At 46.1% G+C, this 18,708-nt stretch overlaps 1 protein-coding gene across 6 annotated transcripts in view; it reads right to left on the bottom strand.

Moving 5' to 3' along the window:
• Positions 1–18,708, bottom strand: part of LOC125307619 (unconventional myosin-IXAa-like) — a 57,442-nt gene that overhangs the window by 3,978 nt on the left and 34,756 nt on the right. For all 6 annotated transcript variants that reach the window (XM_048263676.1, XM_048263671.1, XM_048263672.1 and 3 more), the window contains exons 3-5: positions 3,371–3,465; positions 3,077–3,139; positions 1,375–1,474 (exon numbers count right to left, since the gene is read on the bottom strand). In XM_048263676.1, coding sequence (XP_048119633.1) covers positions 1,375–1,474; positions 3,077–3,139; positions 3,371–3,465 — 258 coding nt within the window. The remainder of the gene's footprint in view (positions 1–1,374; positions 1,475–3,076; positions 3,140–3,370; positions 3,466–18,708) is intronic.

Raw genomic sequence — 18,708 nt, 5'->3', positions numbered from 1 at the left:
AAGTGTCCTGGACAATTCCAGCAATGCTGACATTTAACAGATACTTGAATTGTAAAAAAAAAAAAAAAAAAAACACGTAAAATCAATGGACAAATGTTGATTTCTTTTCAGGAACCTCTTGGTCTTTTTTTTACTGGTGTGCATGTGTGTGTGTGTGTGCGTGTGTGCGTGTGTGTGTGTTTTGGTACAGGATGTCACTGCCTGCCAACAGGTAAAACAGAATCATAATACTGCTGCATACTTTGGACACAGACCCAGCCAAGACCTATCCAAAACCCAACACATCAAATCCATACGTATGGACACACACACACACACACACACACACACACACACACACACACACACCTTAAATTTAGATATATTGGTGGGACAGACATAGGGGAACTAACGTTATTAACTGTGCACAGACACAGAAACAGACAGAGTGACCGAGAGAAAGGAAAAAAGACAGTGGAGCAGAAAGACAAGAGAGAGTGACAGAGAGAAAGAGAGAGAGAGAGTGGAGCAGAAAGACAAGAGAGAGTGACAGAGAAGAGAAGAGAGAGAGTGGAACAGAAAGACAAGAGAGAGTGACAGAGAGAGAGAGAGAGAGAGTGGAGCAGAAAGACAAGAGAGAGTGACAGAGAGAAAGAGAGAGAGAGAGAGTGGAGCAGAAAGACAAGAGAGAGTGACAGAGAGAAAGAGAGAGAGAGAGAGTGGAACAGAAAGACATAAGAGGTAGACAGAGAGAAAGAAACAGATAAAAAGAGAGATAGAAAGCGATAAAGAGAGGGGGGGAAAGAGAAAGAGGGGGGGCAGAAAGAGACTGAGAGAAAGAGATACTGTAGAAACAGAGAGAAAGAGGGAGGGAAAGAGAGAGAGGAGACACAGAGAGACTAACTGTTGGTCCCAGTGAAGGAGAAAAAAAAGAAACAATGGAATCTGTTTCCTCTGTGCCACGTTTCCCCCCCCCCCCGCTTTCCTGTCTGTGGTGCAGGAGTGAGGGAGGCTGTCTATGGGCAGCCAGAGCCTCGGGAGCGTGGCAGCTGCATCATGCGTGGATGAAGCACACACACACACACACACACACACACACACACACACACACACACACACACGGATTCATGACACATATACGCACACACGCCTGATTAAAGTGGACTTGTGACAGACAAAACACACACACACACACATATATACAACACAAATAAATAAAAACTGAGAAAGGAGACAAGCTACAAAGGATAACTGAATTGCCTTGATTGCATTTTCAAATGCCTTTCATCTAACCCTCTGATTGCTTTTGAGTCTCAGCCCTGGGAGAGCCGAGCCGAGCAGAGCAGAGCCCTGTTAAAAGGGCAGTGACTGCTCTGGGTAGAGTGGAAGGCCCACCTGGTTGAGGTAATGGTACTCTTCAGGCTTCTTGAGATGGAACTCTTTCTTCTCCTCGTCAGTCGTTCCGGCCAGCAGATAGTAAAACACATGGTAGTTCCTACAGAGGCCAGAAAAACAAATCAACAAATCACTAATGATACTTTCCGCAACACGTGTCTGTAGAAAACATGTCTGCTGCAATGTGCAGTGTGCCTGTTGCAATGTGATATTCTACATATTTACCAAACTGTGTGTATGTGTGTGCACGCACACGCTTGTGTCTGTGTGTGTAGCCCTGAAGTCAGCAATCCATCTCTGTGTGGTGCTGCCTCTCGGGCCCCCAGTGTGTTTCTGTGTGTGTGTGTGTGTGTGTGTGTGTGTTTACCCTCCACTGTTAGTCAGACACCCTCACACCAGCACAACTACAGCACACTAACAAGCCTCTGGACAGAGCAATAAGGCCACGGTCATGTCACAGTGATGAGAATAACAACACAGGCTCAACAGCACCAGGAGATGAAACAGGATTGAGAGACAGTAGATGTGAAGAACTGAACCAAACAAAGAAATACTTGCAGGTATGAATTATTTTTGATCATCAGTATTTCTAAATACACATCTCTGAGCATCCTTTTCAACACACAATTGTATGTAAAAGGAATTAGATGTGCTAGATGCCCCAGAGTGGTCAATAATCAATAAATCATAATCATCTGTCACGTGATAAAAACGACTATCATTTTTAAGTGCTATTATTGCTGCAGCTCCCAGTGCCAGTGGGTTGTATAAACATCCCTCACTGCACAATGTGTCAAAACAATTCATTTCCAGACAAAAGAGGAACAGGATCCTCTAAACTCCGGAAGTCTTATCTGGTCATAACTGGACCTCACGGTCAACCCGACAGACAGCGAACAGATACAAGGCAGGAGTTCATATAAGGTCTCCAGCTGTGAGGGCACCATCCAGGAGAGCCTGGTGGTGAGGTGGTGTCATGTTCGCTAACACTGCCCTTGTTGTCACTTCTGTCCGAGTGAAACACACACCAGCAGGAAATTATGGTCTGGCCTGTCCCATAAAAAGCCTCTTTACGCACATGGCATGTTAGTCCTTTTTGTTCAGAGCTGGTGCCATTGAGCTTTGTCACTGCAATGATGGTTTCCTCTAAGGTCTGCTTAAGGCTGTGTGAGATGTTGAGTAGCTGTATGTCTCTTTGTGTGTGTCTACGTGTGGTGTGGAAGCAGGGGGTAGGGAGGTGTCTCTGTGTGTGTGTGTGTGTGTGTGTTCATGCATATATGTGTATGACTGGCTTGACTGGGGGTACTGTTAACATCTCTGGAGAATAATGTCTACCTTGAACACACTGACTGCTGTGTCGTGCGATCACTCCCACATGTTCTCGCTCACACACACACACACACACACACACACACACACACACACAGGTGGGCTTATCCTCCTGCTGCTAGCCTTAAACCACAGCTTCCCTATTCAGACAGACTGGGAAACATGTTGTGTCTAGTTTTGTCTATGAGGCATGCAAATTTGACATCTTGGCCTTTGGACCCAGCGAAAATATGCTTTTAAATGGATACGTTTCCCCGAGATTGATACGCATTCTCAGTAGCGCATACGGCAGCATCTGAAAACAGCCATCAGGCCATAACATACCACAACTGTAAACTAACTAGAGTGGTGAAAATAACACTGAATACATTACCTCTCGTTATGCTCCTGGTACACCAGCCTTGATTTCTCCAGCAGATATTTCTCTACATAAGCCCTGTAACAAACAAGGGTTCAGTGCTCACAATATGCGTCTCTTCCACAAAGACAAAACTTTTATTCATGATAAACACCAGCCAAATAAAAAAAGTCAGGCATACCCAAAAATATTGATATGATCAATAAGTATGGGTAGTAAAGTGTGAAAGTAAGGGCCTCCAAACATAACATTGATAAGAAACGGGTGTAGTTCTGATAAAATGTTGGTTGCTGCCAAGAATCCACTTACCCTCGAACAGTGCCACTCTCCTGGTAGTTCACCTGGATGAATTTGCCAAAGCGGCTGGAGTTGTTGTTGTGAGCGGTCTTGGCATTTCCAAACGCCTGCACAAGACAAAGAAAGACAGAAAGAGAGACAAAATATTAGCAAAATAATGCACGGAAGCTTTCAAGTCAATTAAAAATATCTGGACCACACACAGGAAGTGTTCAGCATCTCAGTTCTACTGGGTTATAAATTATTCATACATACAGATTCATTCATCTGTGTGTGTGTGTGTGTGTGTGTGTGTGTGTGTGTGTGTGTGTGTGTGTGTTGAGGATCAGTACTAGAGCAGAGGATGTACATCCTGCAAACATGCAAGAAATTGAACAAGACAAATAAATTCTCTCAGTGGATACAGCCAGCAGTGGATACAGGCCATCTGCCTCCCAATCTGTTTCATTTAGTCAACCATTCTCACAAAGTACTGACCATTACTTAAAGATATCATTTGATAACCATCAATTGCTAAACATAAAAACACAGGCTCTAGGTATTCCCCTGTGATTTGTTATCTGTGGGATCCCCAGCAGGAGGAGGACGAGGGGAGTCACAACACCTCCAGCCTCGCGGAGGATTCTGACTGATTGTGTTTTCCCGCTGAGTTCCAGTTGAACTGATAAATGTGACAGTAAGGAGGGAGGACACAGATCTCCATCTAGAGTTCAGACACAGAGAGGGGAAAGGAAAGCAGCAACACTGGGTGAGCGCTGGGCGTAATGAGAGCTGAGTGAGCCACTGGAACGTGTGTGTGTGTGTGTGTGTGTGTGTGTGTGTGTGAGAGAGAGTGAGTGAGTGAGTGAGTGAGTGTGAGTAGCAGGGGAACTTTAATAAGACGTCCAGTAGTTTCCCCCTCAGGCCTGTTTGTGTTGTACGCCTGCCTGCAGGGGAAGTAGTTCTTCAGCGTATATAAACCCACACGCTTATTTGTAGCTCTGCCACAAGTAAACAAATTCCTTTCGCAAAACACTTTGAGCTGCCCCTGCCCTTCTGGACGAAGAGAGAGAGAGAGAGAGAGAGAGAGAGAGAGAGAGAGAGAGAGAGAGAGAGAGAGAGAGAGAGAGAGAGAGAGAGAGAGAGAGAGAGAGAAGAGAGAAAGAAAGAAAGAAAGAAAGAAAGAAAGAAAGAAAGAAAGAAAGAAAGGAAAGATATGGGGAGAATGTCCTGGTCGGTCAACCTCTTTTCTTTCTTTGACCTCAGAAGAACTGCTCACTGACCAGATTACCAGTGTGAGTGTGAGTGTGTCTGTGCACAAAGTGTGCCCTGCTAAGTTGCATGTTTTCAGGAATAAGCCGCAGCCACACACACCACCACCCAGCTCTGACTCAACGCTTCCAGAAGCCGGTGGAAGATGGTGTGGGAACCCAAGGCGCTGGCTATGACCGCATCGACAGCAGTACAAGCCAGCAGACATCAGCCGACCAGCAGACATCAGATTTCCACTGCGAAATGGCACAGCCGGACCAGACAGGCCAAGAGAGCCAGTCCAGCACAAACAGTCCACCACCACAAGGCCATACCAACAATCTGCAGACGGCTAGCGTGGTGAAGTCCTGGAACTGGGACTCAAAGCACCCCCCCTAGTTGCAATGTCTACAGTAAATGAAACAGACTGTGAGGTGTTGACACACGAGACAACAGATGAAAATTAGCCCATATGGCTAGCACAGGCTCTTGTGCAGTATTTTTGTCTGTTGATCCATTAGTACTACGGTCCCCATCATATGTAAATAAATGAACAGTCATAGAAACATTTAAGACAACAATCCCGTTGAAAAATGAGATGCAGGTCATTTGAGGCAGCGGGAACACTCTGGACCTGAACGGCAGGGTGCCTACTCTAAAGCGTGAGCTCATACTGTATCTCCTCTCTAATATTGAGGTTTTCAATGGAGTGGCGGAAGGCAAAGTAAGGACATGCACGTCTTGCCAAATGGCAGACGGAGGAACATTCCTGGAGTTTGCTAATTTGCTCGACACTCGACATTCCTAGTTGGTGCCGAATGAAATCCGAACTGAGGACTGTTAAAGGGGAAAAAAAACACAAGCTGTGATTTATGTGTTGTTAACGTGCAGACATCCACCTGGAATTTGTAAAATCATCTGTGGCTAAAAAAGCGGCTGTTTTAAGACTGGTATGTTCACGGTACGTGTAAGAAACCCTCCCAATGTTGGCGAGCAGAGCGGTTGTGACGATGGTCCATTTCAGATTTTACAGGAGTGTGACGCTCGGTCCTGGACACTGCATCTGGGCCCACAGGGGCAGGCGGGTGACAGGGTCCAACACACTCAGACAGGAAGGGGGGTTGGGGGGGGGGTCCCACACAAGTGTGTAGCAGATGAACTGAGTGACATAAAAAAAGGCAGAAATACAACGTTCATAACTTTCTCTAGCCAAACTCAATACATCAGGGAGTGTTTAGCAAACATATTTTGGGGGAACTCCAAGGAGGTCATTGAGGAGAGGGAGAGCGAATCGGGGAAACACAGACAAGACAGACGGACTGACTGTCTTCAGAAGCAAGGCGGTGTCATGCGCATAGTCTAGCGAGAGACAAATAATCTCTCTTTTAGATGACTCCACAGCATTGCAGAGCAGCAGCTCTTTCACAGGGTTACTGACACGTGGCCTATCTGAGCGTCAGCCCTTAGCCATAGACCGCGGGAGCGAAAGGGGACAGAAAAACAAAGTCTGGAAACAGACTAAGCCTGAGAAATAGGCTAGTGCACCTCTAATAAACAATCCGGGGCAGGCGTGGCCTACTGGTTAGCGCTTCGGACTTGTGACCGGAGGGTTGCCTGTTCGAACCCCGACCAGTAGAAAGCAGCTGAAGTGCCCTTGAGCAAGGCACCTAACCCCTCACTGCTCCCCGAGCGCCACTGTTGTTGCAGGCAGCTCACTGCGCCGGGATTAGTGTGTGCTTCACCTCACTGTGTTCACTGTGGGATAAATGCAGAGACCAAATTTCCCTCACAGGATCAAAAGAGTATATATACTTATACTTAAAAAAAACCTGACAGCATTGTGGCGATCAACCAGCTTTCTAGGTCAGATGCTCCACCTGAATTTGGAGTAGCAGTGGTCCTGATCTGGGACACATATGACCAAGAAAAGAACATAGCTCCACATAGGCTATGACAATCTGAGCTCATACACCCATGTCATATTAGAGTATGGACTGAACTAGGACAATTGCGTTGGACATTTGCATGACACACCTTTGTCCAGATTTGAATAAAAAACAAATCAACAAAGACAGTAGATCCTGTGTGTGATTGTGGTTACCATGGATCAGAGTCTCCTCGTGTCTAGTACAGCTGTTTGAAAGTCGAAGTAAACAACGTAACAAGCAACAGGCCTAAAAGACGCTAATTGACCATCACACCTAATCATATTCCACTTCAACCAATCTTTTCATGCACAGTGCACACACACATGTGCACTCATAGAAAAGAAAAACGCCCCCCTCAGCCACACCCTTGCGGCTTTTCTTTACGATACGCTTCCAAGAAGTGGGAAGACGGGAAGCATTAGAAACAGTTACTCAAGTAAGCCCCAGGCGTTCAGGCTTCACGGAAATATCGGCTACATTGGGACACCGACTGTCCCTTCAGGACAAAGGACAAAAGCGAGCTTGCTACCCCCGTCCCCATTTAATGACTTCATGGGGCAAAATTAGTCCAAGAATGTCACTGCGGCCCTTCTCTGTCCATATGACCTCTTCCCCCACTTAAACTGTAAGCCTTTTTTGAGCACAACAATGCTATTAGAGCCATTAGCTGGGGACAGGATGACGCACTGTCATGCGGTGTCACCCCAGTGGCATCTTGTCCCCCAACGGATCAAAAATGAAAGCCTCCCTCGAAGACCGCCAGAAATGATATCACTCCATTCTGGCAAAGTAAAAGAAGGCATTTTGGCAGTGTGCTTCCATATGGCTGAGTATTAGACCGCTGTGTGTACGACACACGACGTACGCAGTCAGTGACTGTTCTGAGGATGATGGGGAGCACTGGCGATGTCACCCCGCATGACTCTCAGCCCCAGCCTCCCATCGAGTCAATACGGTTCTGCTCGCGCTTGGTCGAGCAACCAGGCCAGCGCAAGGTCACCTAGAATCGCACTGCACCTCGCACACAATCCCTCACCTCTGCACTGCTACACAACACAACTCATCCAGCATACAGGCCACAAACAAACATGCATAAACATACATCCACACACACACACACACACACACACACCCAACACACAACACACAACAGAAAACATACAAAAACGCATTACAATTTGATGAGGAACAAAGGGGTCGGCTGCTTTCACAAGCCACAACGTGGCAAAATCAATTAAGGCGGAGAGAGCTGAATGTGATCCAATGAGGCTTTTAGTTTGTGACCTCACCGCGTGGCTCTTTTGCGATTCAATGTCTGGGCTTGGCTGAGTTGCCACACTTGCTGTCAGTAGATTATACAGTACAAAACGAGTAAATGGCTTGGCTTTATAACATGAGATAAGCCCATATCCAGTGGCATCATTAGAATATCATTTCCATAGCAAATTGCACTTGCTGTGCAGCATGTACCGGAGGATATACAGTGTCTAGGGAAAAACAAGGCTAGAAAAATGACACCTGAAGCCATGCCTGTTACAGCAGGGTATAATAGCCTTATATAGATTTTTATCCCCACAGCATATAGACTTGTTAATAGCTATAGAGACTGAAAAAACATACTAGCCAATTGATTCTAAATAAAATAGACACTGGTGCACATTGTAACCAGAACTGGACAGCAAATTATTGTATCACTTGAAAAGTAATCATCTTATCCAGGAAATATGCACAGGAATACATTTTCTTACGTCTTTGCGGTAGAAACTCCAACATTTTGGAAATTGAGAAAGATTATGTTGAAACACCAAAACATGTCACAATAGAAACGTGCTGCTTGTGATGTCGGACTCCTCTTCAGCAACTTGGGACAGTCAGCACTCAATGAGTTTCAGTATTACTTCAGTCAGTCAGCACTCAATCAGTTTCAGTATTACTGGGGTTGTGCATGAGTGTGTCGCTGGCTGTAGCCAAGGTATGGAGTGTGCCTTTAGCCACAACATCAACACTATTGACTTTCTTTCCATTTGAAAAAACTGAGGCAGGTTCTCATGATAAAAGTTCATGATAAAATAACCAACTTCCTCCTCTTCACATGTAGTCACTATGTCCCCAGTAGCACAGAGGCTCTCGAAAGTCCCCCAGTATAACAAACCACTTCCCAGTTCTTGGGGCTCATTGCCTTTTGGTAAGAAAAGGTAAGAAAAGGTCTCAACACAAAGCATGACCGGAGCAGTAATTGGTGACCAGTGACCACCATGTAATTAAGCAAATAAAGCTACAGACTCTGAGGGCAATTAAAGCCTCCACCCAGGCTCAAAGCTACACATCAGATGCTGGCCAGACCCAAAGCCTTGTATGCAGGTCTTCGCACGCGAGTGCGACTGACCGTGAATGAGTCAGTTCCTTCTCACCCACAGCGCTCTCAGACCCAACAGCTTGTTCGAGTCCCAGGAGCAGATGCAGGTGTCTTGTATTCAATTTCCATGGCATGAGAGAGCGTCCTCCAATTACCACAGAGAGCCAAGGCATAACTCACAAGCTCTTGCGCTCAACATCCGAGACAACCAATAACATTTTCTTCTGAGAAACAGACGATTTATTTGTAACTGCGGTCGGATGGTCAAGCAGCTTGGATGGCCTTGTCTACAGAATTTGCATGTGGGCCTCATATGGTCCCATGACAAGCACTGCAGGCCAAATATGAATTCAATTAGCAGAATTTCAAAGTAAACAAAACAGGAAACACTTCCAAATCCTAAAACCAGTGCTCAAAATGCTAATGAATATCTTATTGAATGTCAAAATAGGCTACAATCCAAATGTAGTCCATTGAGCAAGGGCTAGTGGAGCCATGCACAACATCACAGGAAAAGACACAAATAAGCAAAAAAGTAAATAAATAGACTAAAATAAAAGTGCAAACATCATATGGTGGCTGATTTGCCTACAGACACTTCGAGGGAAAAGCAGCTGTGACCTCCGAAGCATCGTGGAGAACATTCTCCCAAAACTACATCTCGGACACAACTGCAGCTGATTCCTCTATGGATCCGTCCGTTAACCGGAGCCAGCCTCAATCTGCTCGAGGAATTCTCAGTCTGGATGCATCGTCCCACAGCTGGACACTAAACAGCAAGCATATGCAGAACTGCGAGCATCCCAAGATGAAGGGGGCTGGGGAGCCAGACACACACAGAGTGAGACAGAAAGGAAAAGAAGAAAAGAAGAGAAAAGAAAAAAAGAGAAGAAGAGAAGAAGAGAAGAGGGGAAGAGGAGAAGAGGGGAAGAGGGGAAGAGGAGAAGAGGAGAAGAGGGGCGCTTAGATACATCAAGAGACACCAGACCACAGCCTCGGAGAGAGCCGTGGATACAGTGACCGTGCAGATGAAAGAAAGAAACAGATACAGCTCTAACGACAGAACTGCAGGGCACTAGAAGCAGCCATCAGTCTTGTGGCCAGGCATGCGCTACCAGTGGTGCCTTAGAGCAATTAGTCATGGATTGTTAAATGAAAGTCTATCCTCATGTTCATGGCATGTAATGACCAACCTCTTTTTCTTTACCCATCAAATATCTCTTTCATTTGACCATAACATTTTTGGAAAGAGCCACCAAGACGCCTACATAATGAACTAAATAGAAGAAAAGAATGGCTATGGTGAAGGTTTGAGCCGCGAGGAGCGTTTCTGGTCTCTCTCTGACCATCCAGGAGTTCTTTTAAAGTTGATTTGCAGTCATTTGTACATTCTGCTGAGGGTCTTAAAATCAGGGTATTCCCTGACCCTTGAGAGTGGTTACAGGGTTGATTGAGCAAAGCCACCAGTAATGGAAAGCTCTGCGATTGGTTCATATACTGTACACTGGCAGTACTGCACACCTCACCCTTACTAGAAATATATATTACAAAAAAAACATGTTTCTCTACTTTCAGCATTCATGTCTTTTCAGGTTAATTATCTACTCTAAAAGGTCAGTATTCTACCTCAGTAACCAGCTGCATGTGTACTTCTCATTTTTTGGGACTTCTATTCAACCAATCACGCCTGAGCCGGGTCCACTGACGCACGACTACGAGCAGAAGACAAAGCATTTCCTGCCACTGTCACTCACTGTTGGTGAGCAACGAGGCATTGACCACTGGAGTAGAGAGAGTCGCCCTTCCTGCTGGAACCTCTGATGAAAAGGCCTGTGAATCACTTCCTGCCACACCCCCGGAGCCCAGAACACTGACCATGTCATGTTCTAAAAGGGTAAGAGCGCATCAGCCCCAAGGAATAACACGGACAAGATGCAAGGAGTGATTGAGTTACACAACTAAAAGGCCCAGAGTATGATTGTGTGTGCGATCTCTATTCCTGCGTGAGACATCTCTGCCTCTCAGCACTGCATTAAATTCCAATATCAAATTAGTGCTCTTAGTGCAAATTAGGGCGCTTTTGATGGTTTGTTAAAATCAGGACGAGTGATTTATGTGGTGTTTAGAGGCCCCACGGCGTGAGAAACCTCTCCACGCGATCACACCCGTGTGCGCTCGACGCGTCGAATCTGTGGTGATCCCCCTGGAGGCGAGGGCAATCAATCAGATCAGTCGGACGCTCACTGTTAGAAACGCTGAGTGCCTCTTCAGGAAGTGCTGCCCAAATCTGATTTATTCCAAAAAGAAGCGACTGAGTGAGCATACTATGGAGAAGGGAAAGGGAGAGGAGAATATCGAATCAAACTCTGGGTGACTGAACTGCACACTGTAATCCGTTTGGGAGCCTACGAGGCCCCTTTCAGGGGGTGTTTCAGCCAAGAGTGAGACATAAATGTTTCATACCTATGTGTGTGTGTGTGTGTGTGTGTGTGTGTGTGTGTGTGTGTGTGTGTGTGTGTGTGTGTGTGTGTGTGTGTGTGTGTGTGTGTGTGTGTGTGTGACAGGAGGGAACAAATGTGAACCCCACATGAAATCAATAACCATCCAGCTCTTGTTTGCCAGCCCATTCCATTAAATATGAAACAGACTGCTGTTACTGATGGTCTCGCCAGCTCATCCTTAAGCAAGCCTGTAATAGTCCTGATTGGTTAAGGGCCAGAATAAACAAAAAAAAAGTGCCACTTTGTGTGTGTGTGTGTGTGTGTGTGTGTGTGTGTGTGTGTGTGTGTTTGTTTGTTTGTATGCGAGTGTGTTTGGATGCATGAGAGCAGGTGCATGGAGGTTTCCATGGATCCTTAAATTGTAGGTGGTCGTCTCGTCTCGTTTGAAGTCTTCCCCCTGACATGTTGGATGAGTGAAGAATTCCCCTGCCAGGGGTTGCCGTTGAAAGGAGAGGATGTTTACTGGTCGGCTCTACGCTCCCCCAAAAGCAGATGCTGACAGAGGGAACAGGGTGCGTAAAGACTTCTAAAACTGGAATAATCTGAAGCCTGAGTTAGGCTGTTGACCATGTGCTTATAACTGTGTAACTCTTTGTAACTCTGTCTGTGTGTGTGTGTGTGTGTGTGTGTGTGGCAAAAGAACACTAGGCACCTTGTCACTGACACTAGTTGAGCAAGAAGCCTCAGTTTTTAGTACCAAGAAATCCTCCATCATGCGATGCACACGAAGGCCGCACCCCCAGCCAGACAAAGCTCTGCCTTGTTAACTCTTCGCAGCACTTTGCGACGGGAGCTGCCGGGCTGGCTGGACTGCGTACAGTAAGTACCAAATGACCCGCGCGGTCACAGTTCAGCCAGTCACCATGACTTCATGGCGGCTTTTTTCCAAGCAGCACTAATGCAAGGTCATTTTCTCACCACGCTGGGACCCCCACATCCTGGATTATCCACTTCACTAACAGAAACAAGTCCCCACCCTCTTCCTCACTCACTTCACTGTTAAAGTTATATTATAAATAAATACTCTCCCTCTCTTTCTTTTTTCTTTCTTTCTCTCTCTCTTTCATTCTCCCCCTCTCTCTCTTTCTCACCCCTTCTCCCTCTCACACAGGACTGAGTCCAATAACATTTGATTTGGTTTGAACTTTTGACCACTGTTATGTAAGAGTATTTAGTTTCTTAAGTGAGAGCGAGGTTGGGTTTCACTGGTGCTGTCCAGCTCACTCAACAGGCCAACACTCAATAAAAAAAAAAAATAAAAAAATTAAAAACCCCTTCAAGACCCATCCATTTGTGGAGAGCGAGCCTAAGCCTCTCCTTCCCTTGATCCTAGCGGTTGCGACGGCACACGAAAGGGAGGGGAGGGAGAACCTGGCCGGAACATGAATGGCACAACAATGATGAGGGTCAGGTTTGAAGCAAGAGGATCCTTTTTTTGGCCACAAAGTACCCGGCGCATTCCGGAGCAAACAATGGCGTAGTGTTTCTCCACAGCAGCGTAACCAGAGCAAGGCTAGCTTGTGTGCTTCTGTGGCAGGAAAGGCCAGAAGAAAACCTGTTTTGTGAAAAAAAAAAACCCCAAGCAAAATACTGTTCTTCTCTGCGGTCGCCCCCTGCCTCAGCTGAGGCATTTGAAAGACAACAGGATAGCAAAATGCCACCTTCATTTTAGAGGTTTCATTTCCAATGAACAAGCTTTTCACACAGGAAATAGACCACCATGACTGTGAATAGAAATGTAGCACACTTGAGAGTGAAAGACACAGGTACAGTGGTAACACCTTTCAGCCTCTTGATATACTTCAGTACTCAAAACATGCTGTGACACTGGTTTAGGTGACAACTGTGGTATCTAAACCTGTCATCAAATCAGTGAACAGGTTGAGATCTCACAAAGGTGCCAGCCGTTGTACAGTACAAATGGTGGGAGGGAAAGAATCTTGAAAAACACTGTCTGATGCCTCATTATTCATTTGAGCACACGAGCAGAAGGCAGCCACTAACAGCACTTGTAGAGAGCAGCCCAGTCAAATGCAGGCGACGCTGTAGCTTGTAGCTTCCCATACAACACCAGCCTTAAAGGGAGCAGTGGAGGAAGAAAGAGGGCCTTTCAGGTGAGTCATCAATCCGGCTACACACACACACACACACACACACACACACACACACACACACACACACACACACACACACACAGCGACCAGTCAAGTCAATCAGCATTCGCCACCAAGCTCAGCCAGTCCCCTCCGGTCACCCACCGACTTCACTAAACCCGCGTAGGGAAACACACAACACACTGGCCTATTGTGTGCGGTCGTGACCCCACCTAACTGACAGTATTCTTCTCCCAACCCCGCGCCTAATCTGATAACCGCTGCGCAGGAACTTGGAAACCTATGCTGCCTGGGATAGCAACGCAGGCGACGTATAAAAGATTTGCATGTCAAGCAGCAGCGGTGGTGGCGGTCGTTTGCCTTCTTTCCAGGTGACGGCTTCACTTCAAACTGACGGCTCAGCTGACTGCCTGACCTTTTTGGCTAATGCCATAATTATGGAGCCTTGCAGAAAGCTAAGCTTGAGCTTGCACTGAGAAAAATGCAGGAAGGGAGTTTTAACGACTAAACTAAACTAAACTAAACTATAAAGCCCTCTCCTGACTTCCATTTACAGTATGCAAGCGAACTTAGCAGGGTCATTATATACAGTACATGGCAAAGCATTTAGGTCACATTTTCACGTGCAGCACTTTTGCAAAGTCACATTCTGAAAGTGTGCGGAGGATGTAGGACAAGGAAGACAGAGGGAAAAAAGTCTTGCTACCATTCTAAGAATAGAGAGACAAAATGTAGTTCATGTTGTTATTGGACATGATGAAGGAGCTTGTAAGAGCACCTTCCTGAAAGTCAAACTTTGTGCCAGATTCTATGCCATAGGCTTAAAAGTATTTTACTTCCTACGTTCCTTTCTTGATTGGAACTATAAGTTGTTGCTTTTTCAATAGAGCCATACAAAACCACCGATGCACTAGCAGAACACCACAAGCCTTACCTTACTGAAAAAAACTACTATCTATTAAAGTATTTCCAGAAAAATACTAGCCTACAGCAGTCAGTAAATTCGATGGTTGGTTTTAAAGGTTGGTATAGTGGGCTGCAACACCTATATCAACATGAGCATACATGAACAGCCTTTGATGTTTTTCTCACAGGATGCAACAGCAACTGGGGGAAATAATAGACCACATCCCTCCAGTGCAGCTATTTGTGCATGAGGCCGAGCGGCTTGTGGTTTCTAATGGTTTAAAAGGGGGAGGTTAACCTTGCCTCTGGACAGACACGCTCTCTGGGCTGTCACATGGCACCAGCCAACAGCCATATTGATCATGAGGGTGACCAGAGAGGACAGCTACAGGACCGCAATCCAGGTCAACACACACTCATGCGATTCCAACACATCAATGATAATGGATAAACCTAACAGGACAATATTCGAGGGAGTAAGTGAGGGAGTGAGTGAGTGAGTGGGAGGGAAAGCTGTCTAAGCTTTGTTGTTGTGGTGATGGTTGAAGCGGATGTTGTTTAGAGGACGACTAATGTTTTTAAAATATTTTGAAAAAAGATACACACACACAACACACACACACACACACACACACACACACACACACACTCACACTGTCAGACCCACACTCTCTCACAGACACACACACACAGACACACAGACAGAAGACCCAACACACACACAACCAAGACAGTAAACTGCTATTCAGTTTTTCAGAAAGCCTGTCAAAATGGGGGAAGCATATCTTGGCAGTAAGACATCCAGAGCTCTTCCAAGCATTGAGCGAAGCCAAGCAGGTTTCTGGCTCCCGACAGCTCCAGTTGGAGGGGGGAGGAGGTGGGAGACAGAAAGGGAGACAGCAGCCTCCATACGCCAGAGTGACCTGGAGGGATCTCCTCTTGCTCGTCTCATGCTGCCTCTGAATAGCCATCCTCCCCGCCTGGGTGCGGCGTGGCGTGGCCTCGTCTCGCCCGGTGCCGAATTACCGAAGAGGAGGCACCGTGCCGCTGGCATGTCATTACCATGGCAGAGTGTTGTGCGAGGACAGGGCAGGGTGCCAAGGCATTTGCCCAAACCTACTGACCCCCGTCTCCCTTCTCTCTGTGCAGTGGCCAGATTACAGCCCAGACAGACTGCACCTCGGAGGCCAACCACTGCAGCTGCTGCTGCACACTACAGGGACTGGGGCTGGGGCTGTTGCAACAGGCAGGGGAATAAGAGGGTGGTGGGGGGCTAATAAAAAGAATATATGCGCTTGGCAGCTGAAAGACACACAAATTATTTTTCAGTTTAGAGGCTGCAGATAATGGCCTGCTGCAAAAAAAATAGGTGAATGATGTCACTGGAGATCTGACCGACAGCCAGTCAATGCACTCCCCCACCACGCACTGTAAGCCTCAATTGCCATTGGCGGACGCCAAGAAGCGTAAACTGGTCATGATTCTTCAGTGGCAATCTCTCCCTGAACCCCATCCACACAACAGCAGTGGCCAGAACACAGTGTCCTTAGAGACAACAGATGTGCATTGCTGCTCCATATACGGGAAGCCAACCGCTGCAAATGAATACACGGGTTTGTATTACACAAGGCCAATACAGTAATCTATGATGGATACAAGCAGAAAATCTTCTGTATCTGTTGGTCATATAAGCAAGATACTTACCATTTTATGCACACCAGATTCAGTATTATAAAGTAGTACTTTCAGTACTATTTGTTCTTTATTCTTTCATTAATGAGAATACTTTTACAATAATTAATGATTTTTAAATATTTTTTAACAACATACAATATATTCAACTACATTAAAATGAGAGTAATGATGAATCACAGTGGCCTTGTAAAATGAGGTAACAAAACTGATCTCATGCTTCCATAACCACAATTTTCCAGTGCATTTAGCCTTATTTAACCTTTGAATAAACTCAAACATTATTCACTCAAGAGGTGGGCTCCATGGTTAGAGAAGCACTCGCATTTTTTCGCCTGTGGCCGGCAACCCATGATGAAGCGGCCGTTTCGCATCCCACTTTCAGCCCTTTGGTGAAAATTTCCAGCAGGGGTTGACCTCGACCCTGCCAGTGTGACCAGAGTTCAGAGTCTTCAGCCGGGGTGAAAAAATGCAATGATTAAAAGGCCTCGAACCAGCACATTCTGCAGAGAATTGTGGGTTTGTCATGACACCGAGAGAACTTACACCAATTAATTAAAATGGCCACATTTCTGCATCAAAGCAGGAAATTAACACAGAATAACAAAAGCTGATGGTTTCATTTACACAGTGTTGTTTGTACTTGATCAACAGTATGAATGGGTCATCATGAGGCTGCTCTGAACATGCATGCTAAAAAGACACGTTCACCACGCCACATTCCACTCACAAGGAAGTGGAAACCCAGATGCTGGAAAGACTACTATAGTAACAATGTTCACCGCTACCGAAAGCCATCCAATTCATTTTTCCAGCTTTCAGTGTTTATTTGTTTTGGCTTTTTTGTGCTTGGCAATTCATGTTTATTAGGAGAGTTTAGTTTATGTAGGTATGAATGGGCAGTATGTTTTTGACTGTGGTGATATTTTTTTGGGAAGGAGCAGGCCAGCTGCCCACGGTCCTGCTGCTCCTCTGTAAGCTGTAGCAGACCTCTGCAAACCCCGAGCAGGCACAACACCTCCGGTGTACTTCAGCGTCTGTAGGAAGTGTTCGCAATTGCTAGGCAAATGTGCCCCCCTCCTCTCCCTCTCTCTGCCATCACGTGAAGGCCTATCACAGGATAAACAGATAAGTGTGCTCGCTCACAAGAGCTGAGTCAACACACTGTTTCCCCTACTCTGCTCTGCTCTGACATCACCTTCTCTGGCTAAACACAACACGCTCCATGAGGTATTAACTGCCAATCAACAAGGCATATGACTTAATAAAAACTGTGAATACACTCACTGCTGGTAGCCAAAGAGCTGTCTCTCTAACAGGGATAGGGCGAGACTATCTAAACAACATTACTCTGGTGGCTATTGCTCAGGAAGTTAGCTCAACACAGAGAGAGGCCTTTAGCCAGAGCCAATCCTTCCTTTTCCATGTTAATAGATACAATATTGTGAGCTAGAGTTTAATTCTGGACGGACCAAAAATAAACACTTTCCATTCGTGGCAGTTGATAATATAGTATACAAAAAACAAACACAAGCATAGGAACAATATCACTGTTTCAAAGACATGCTGACAATTTCCTCAATGAGGCCTCCAAAAAAATCAACATCTGTCTTTAAAATGTCATAATATATTTTGAGTATTTGAAGGAAATTATAGGAAGTGCCAATAATAAGATTCCAAATGTGAAGTTTAACAGCCCACGTTTTTTTTATTTATTTATTTCGATGGAAAGGCATGGGGATACTACATGTAAAACACTTCACAACTTTGAACTCACTTGGCCTGCCAAGGTACTCTTAAAACCCAATTTTCCACCTGACAATCCTTACAGTACGTCTCCCACACTTGGGGTTACTAGAGGCTAACCGTGGCGCGCTCGTCTGTTTGACAGGAATCGGTGCGCTCGTAAGGACATCCGTATTAAAACAGAGAGCGAGGGACGGCCGGGAGGCTCGGGTTCCTGACAGGCAGCGAGGGGGGCGGGGGCAGGCCCTGGCCCAACAGGGACAGGAAGAGGAAGGGTGCCCAGACAGGGCTGGAAGCGGAGGATATGCGGCTGTCGCAGCCAGAGAGGAGAGGAGCTTCCCAGTCGCCTGCGAAGGAATGCACTGCTGTGGCTACAAAGGGAGTCAGGGAAGTAGAGAGAGAGAGAGAGAGATAGAGAGAGAGAGGGAGAGAGAGAGAGAGGCAGACAGAGAGGGAGAGAGAGAGAGAGAGGTGGAAAGGAGGACGAAGGGGAAAAAGAAAACATCCTGGAATTTGTGCAGTCTCTCCCCCACTGACACTTAAGAGATTGGTGCGCTGCTACTCGGAATGTTACTGTGCACAGTGAAATACAAACAAACACTCACACACACACACTCTCTCTCTCTCTCTCTCTCTCTCTCTTCAGTGTAGGTGACGGGTAGAGTCAGCAGGCCCTCGTGCTTTTCCATACAGCCGATGAAAAACACGTACGCTATAATAAAACAAGCCTCTGAAACAATAGGGTGGTAAACAAGGATTAGCGATCTATATTTACCCACAAAAGAGCTGGCTTTCACAATTTTATTGCTGGAGCTTTTCTGGCCGGCAAGCCCCCGATACAACAAAACAAGAAGCGAGATTAACTGCCCAACCTTGT

Source organism: Alosa alosa, chromosome 14 (assembly GCF_017589495.1).
Source record: "Alosa alosa isolate M-15738 ecotype Scorff River chromosome 14, AALO_Geno_1.1, whole genome shotgun sequence".
In the NCBI taxonomy this organism is placed as follows: domain Eukaryota; kingdom Metazoa; phylum Chordata; class Actinopteri; order Clupeiformes; family Clupeidae; genus Alosa; species Alosa alosa.
This window is presented reverse-complemented; position numbering and strand designations above follow the sequence as displayed.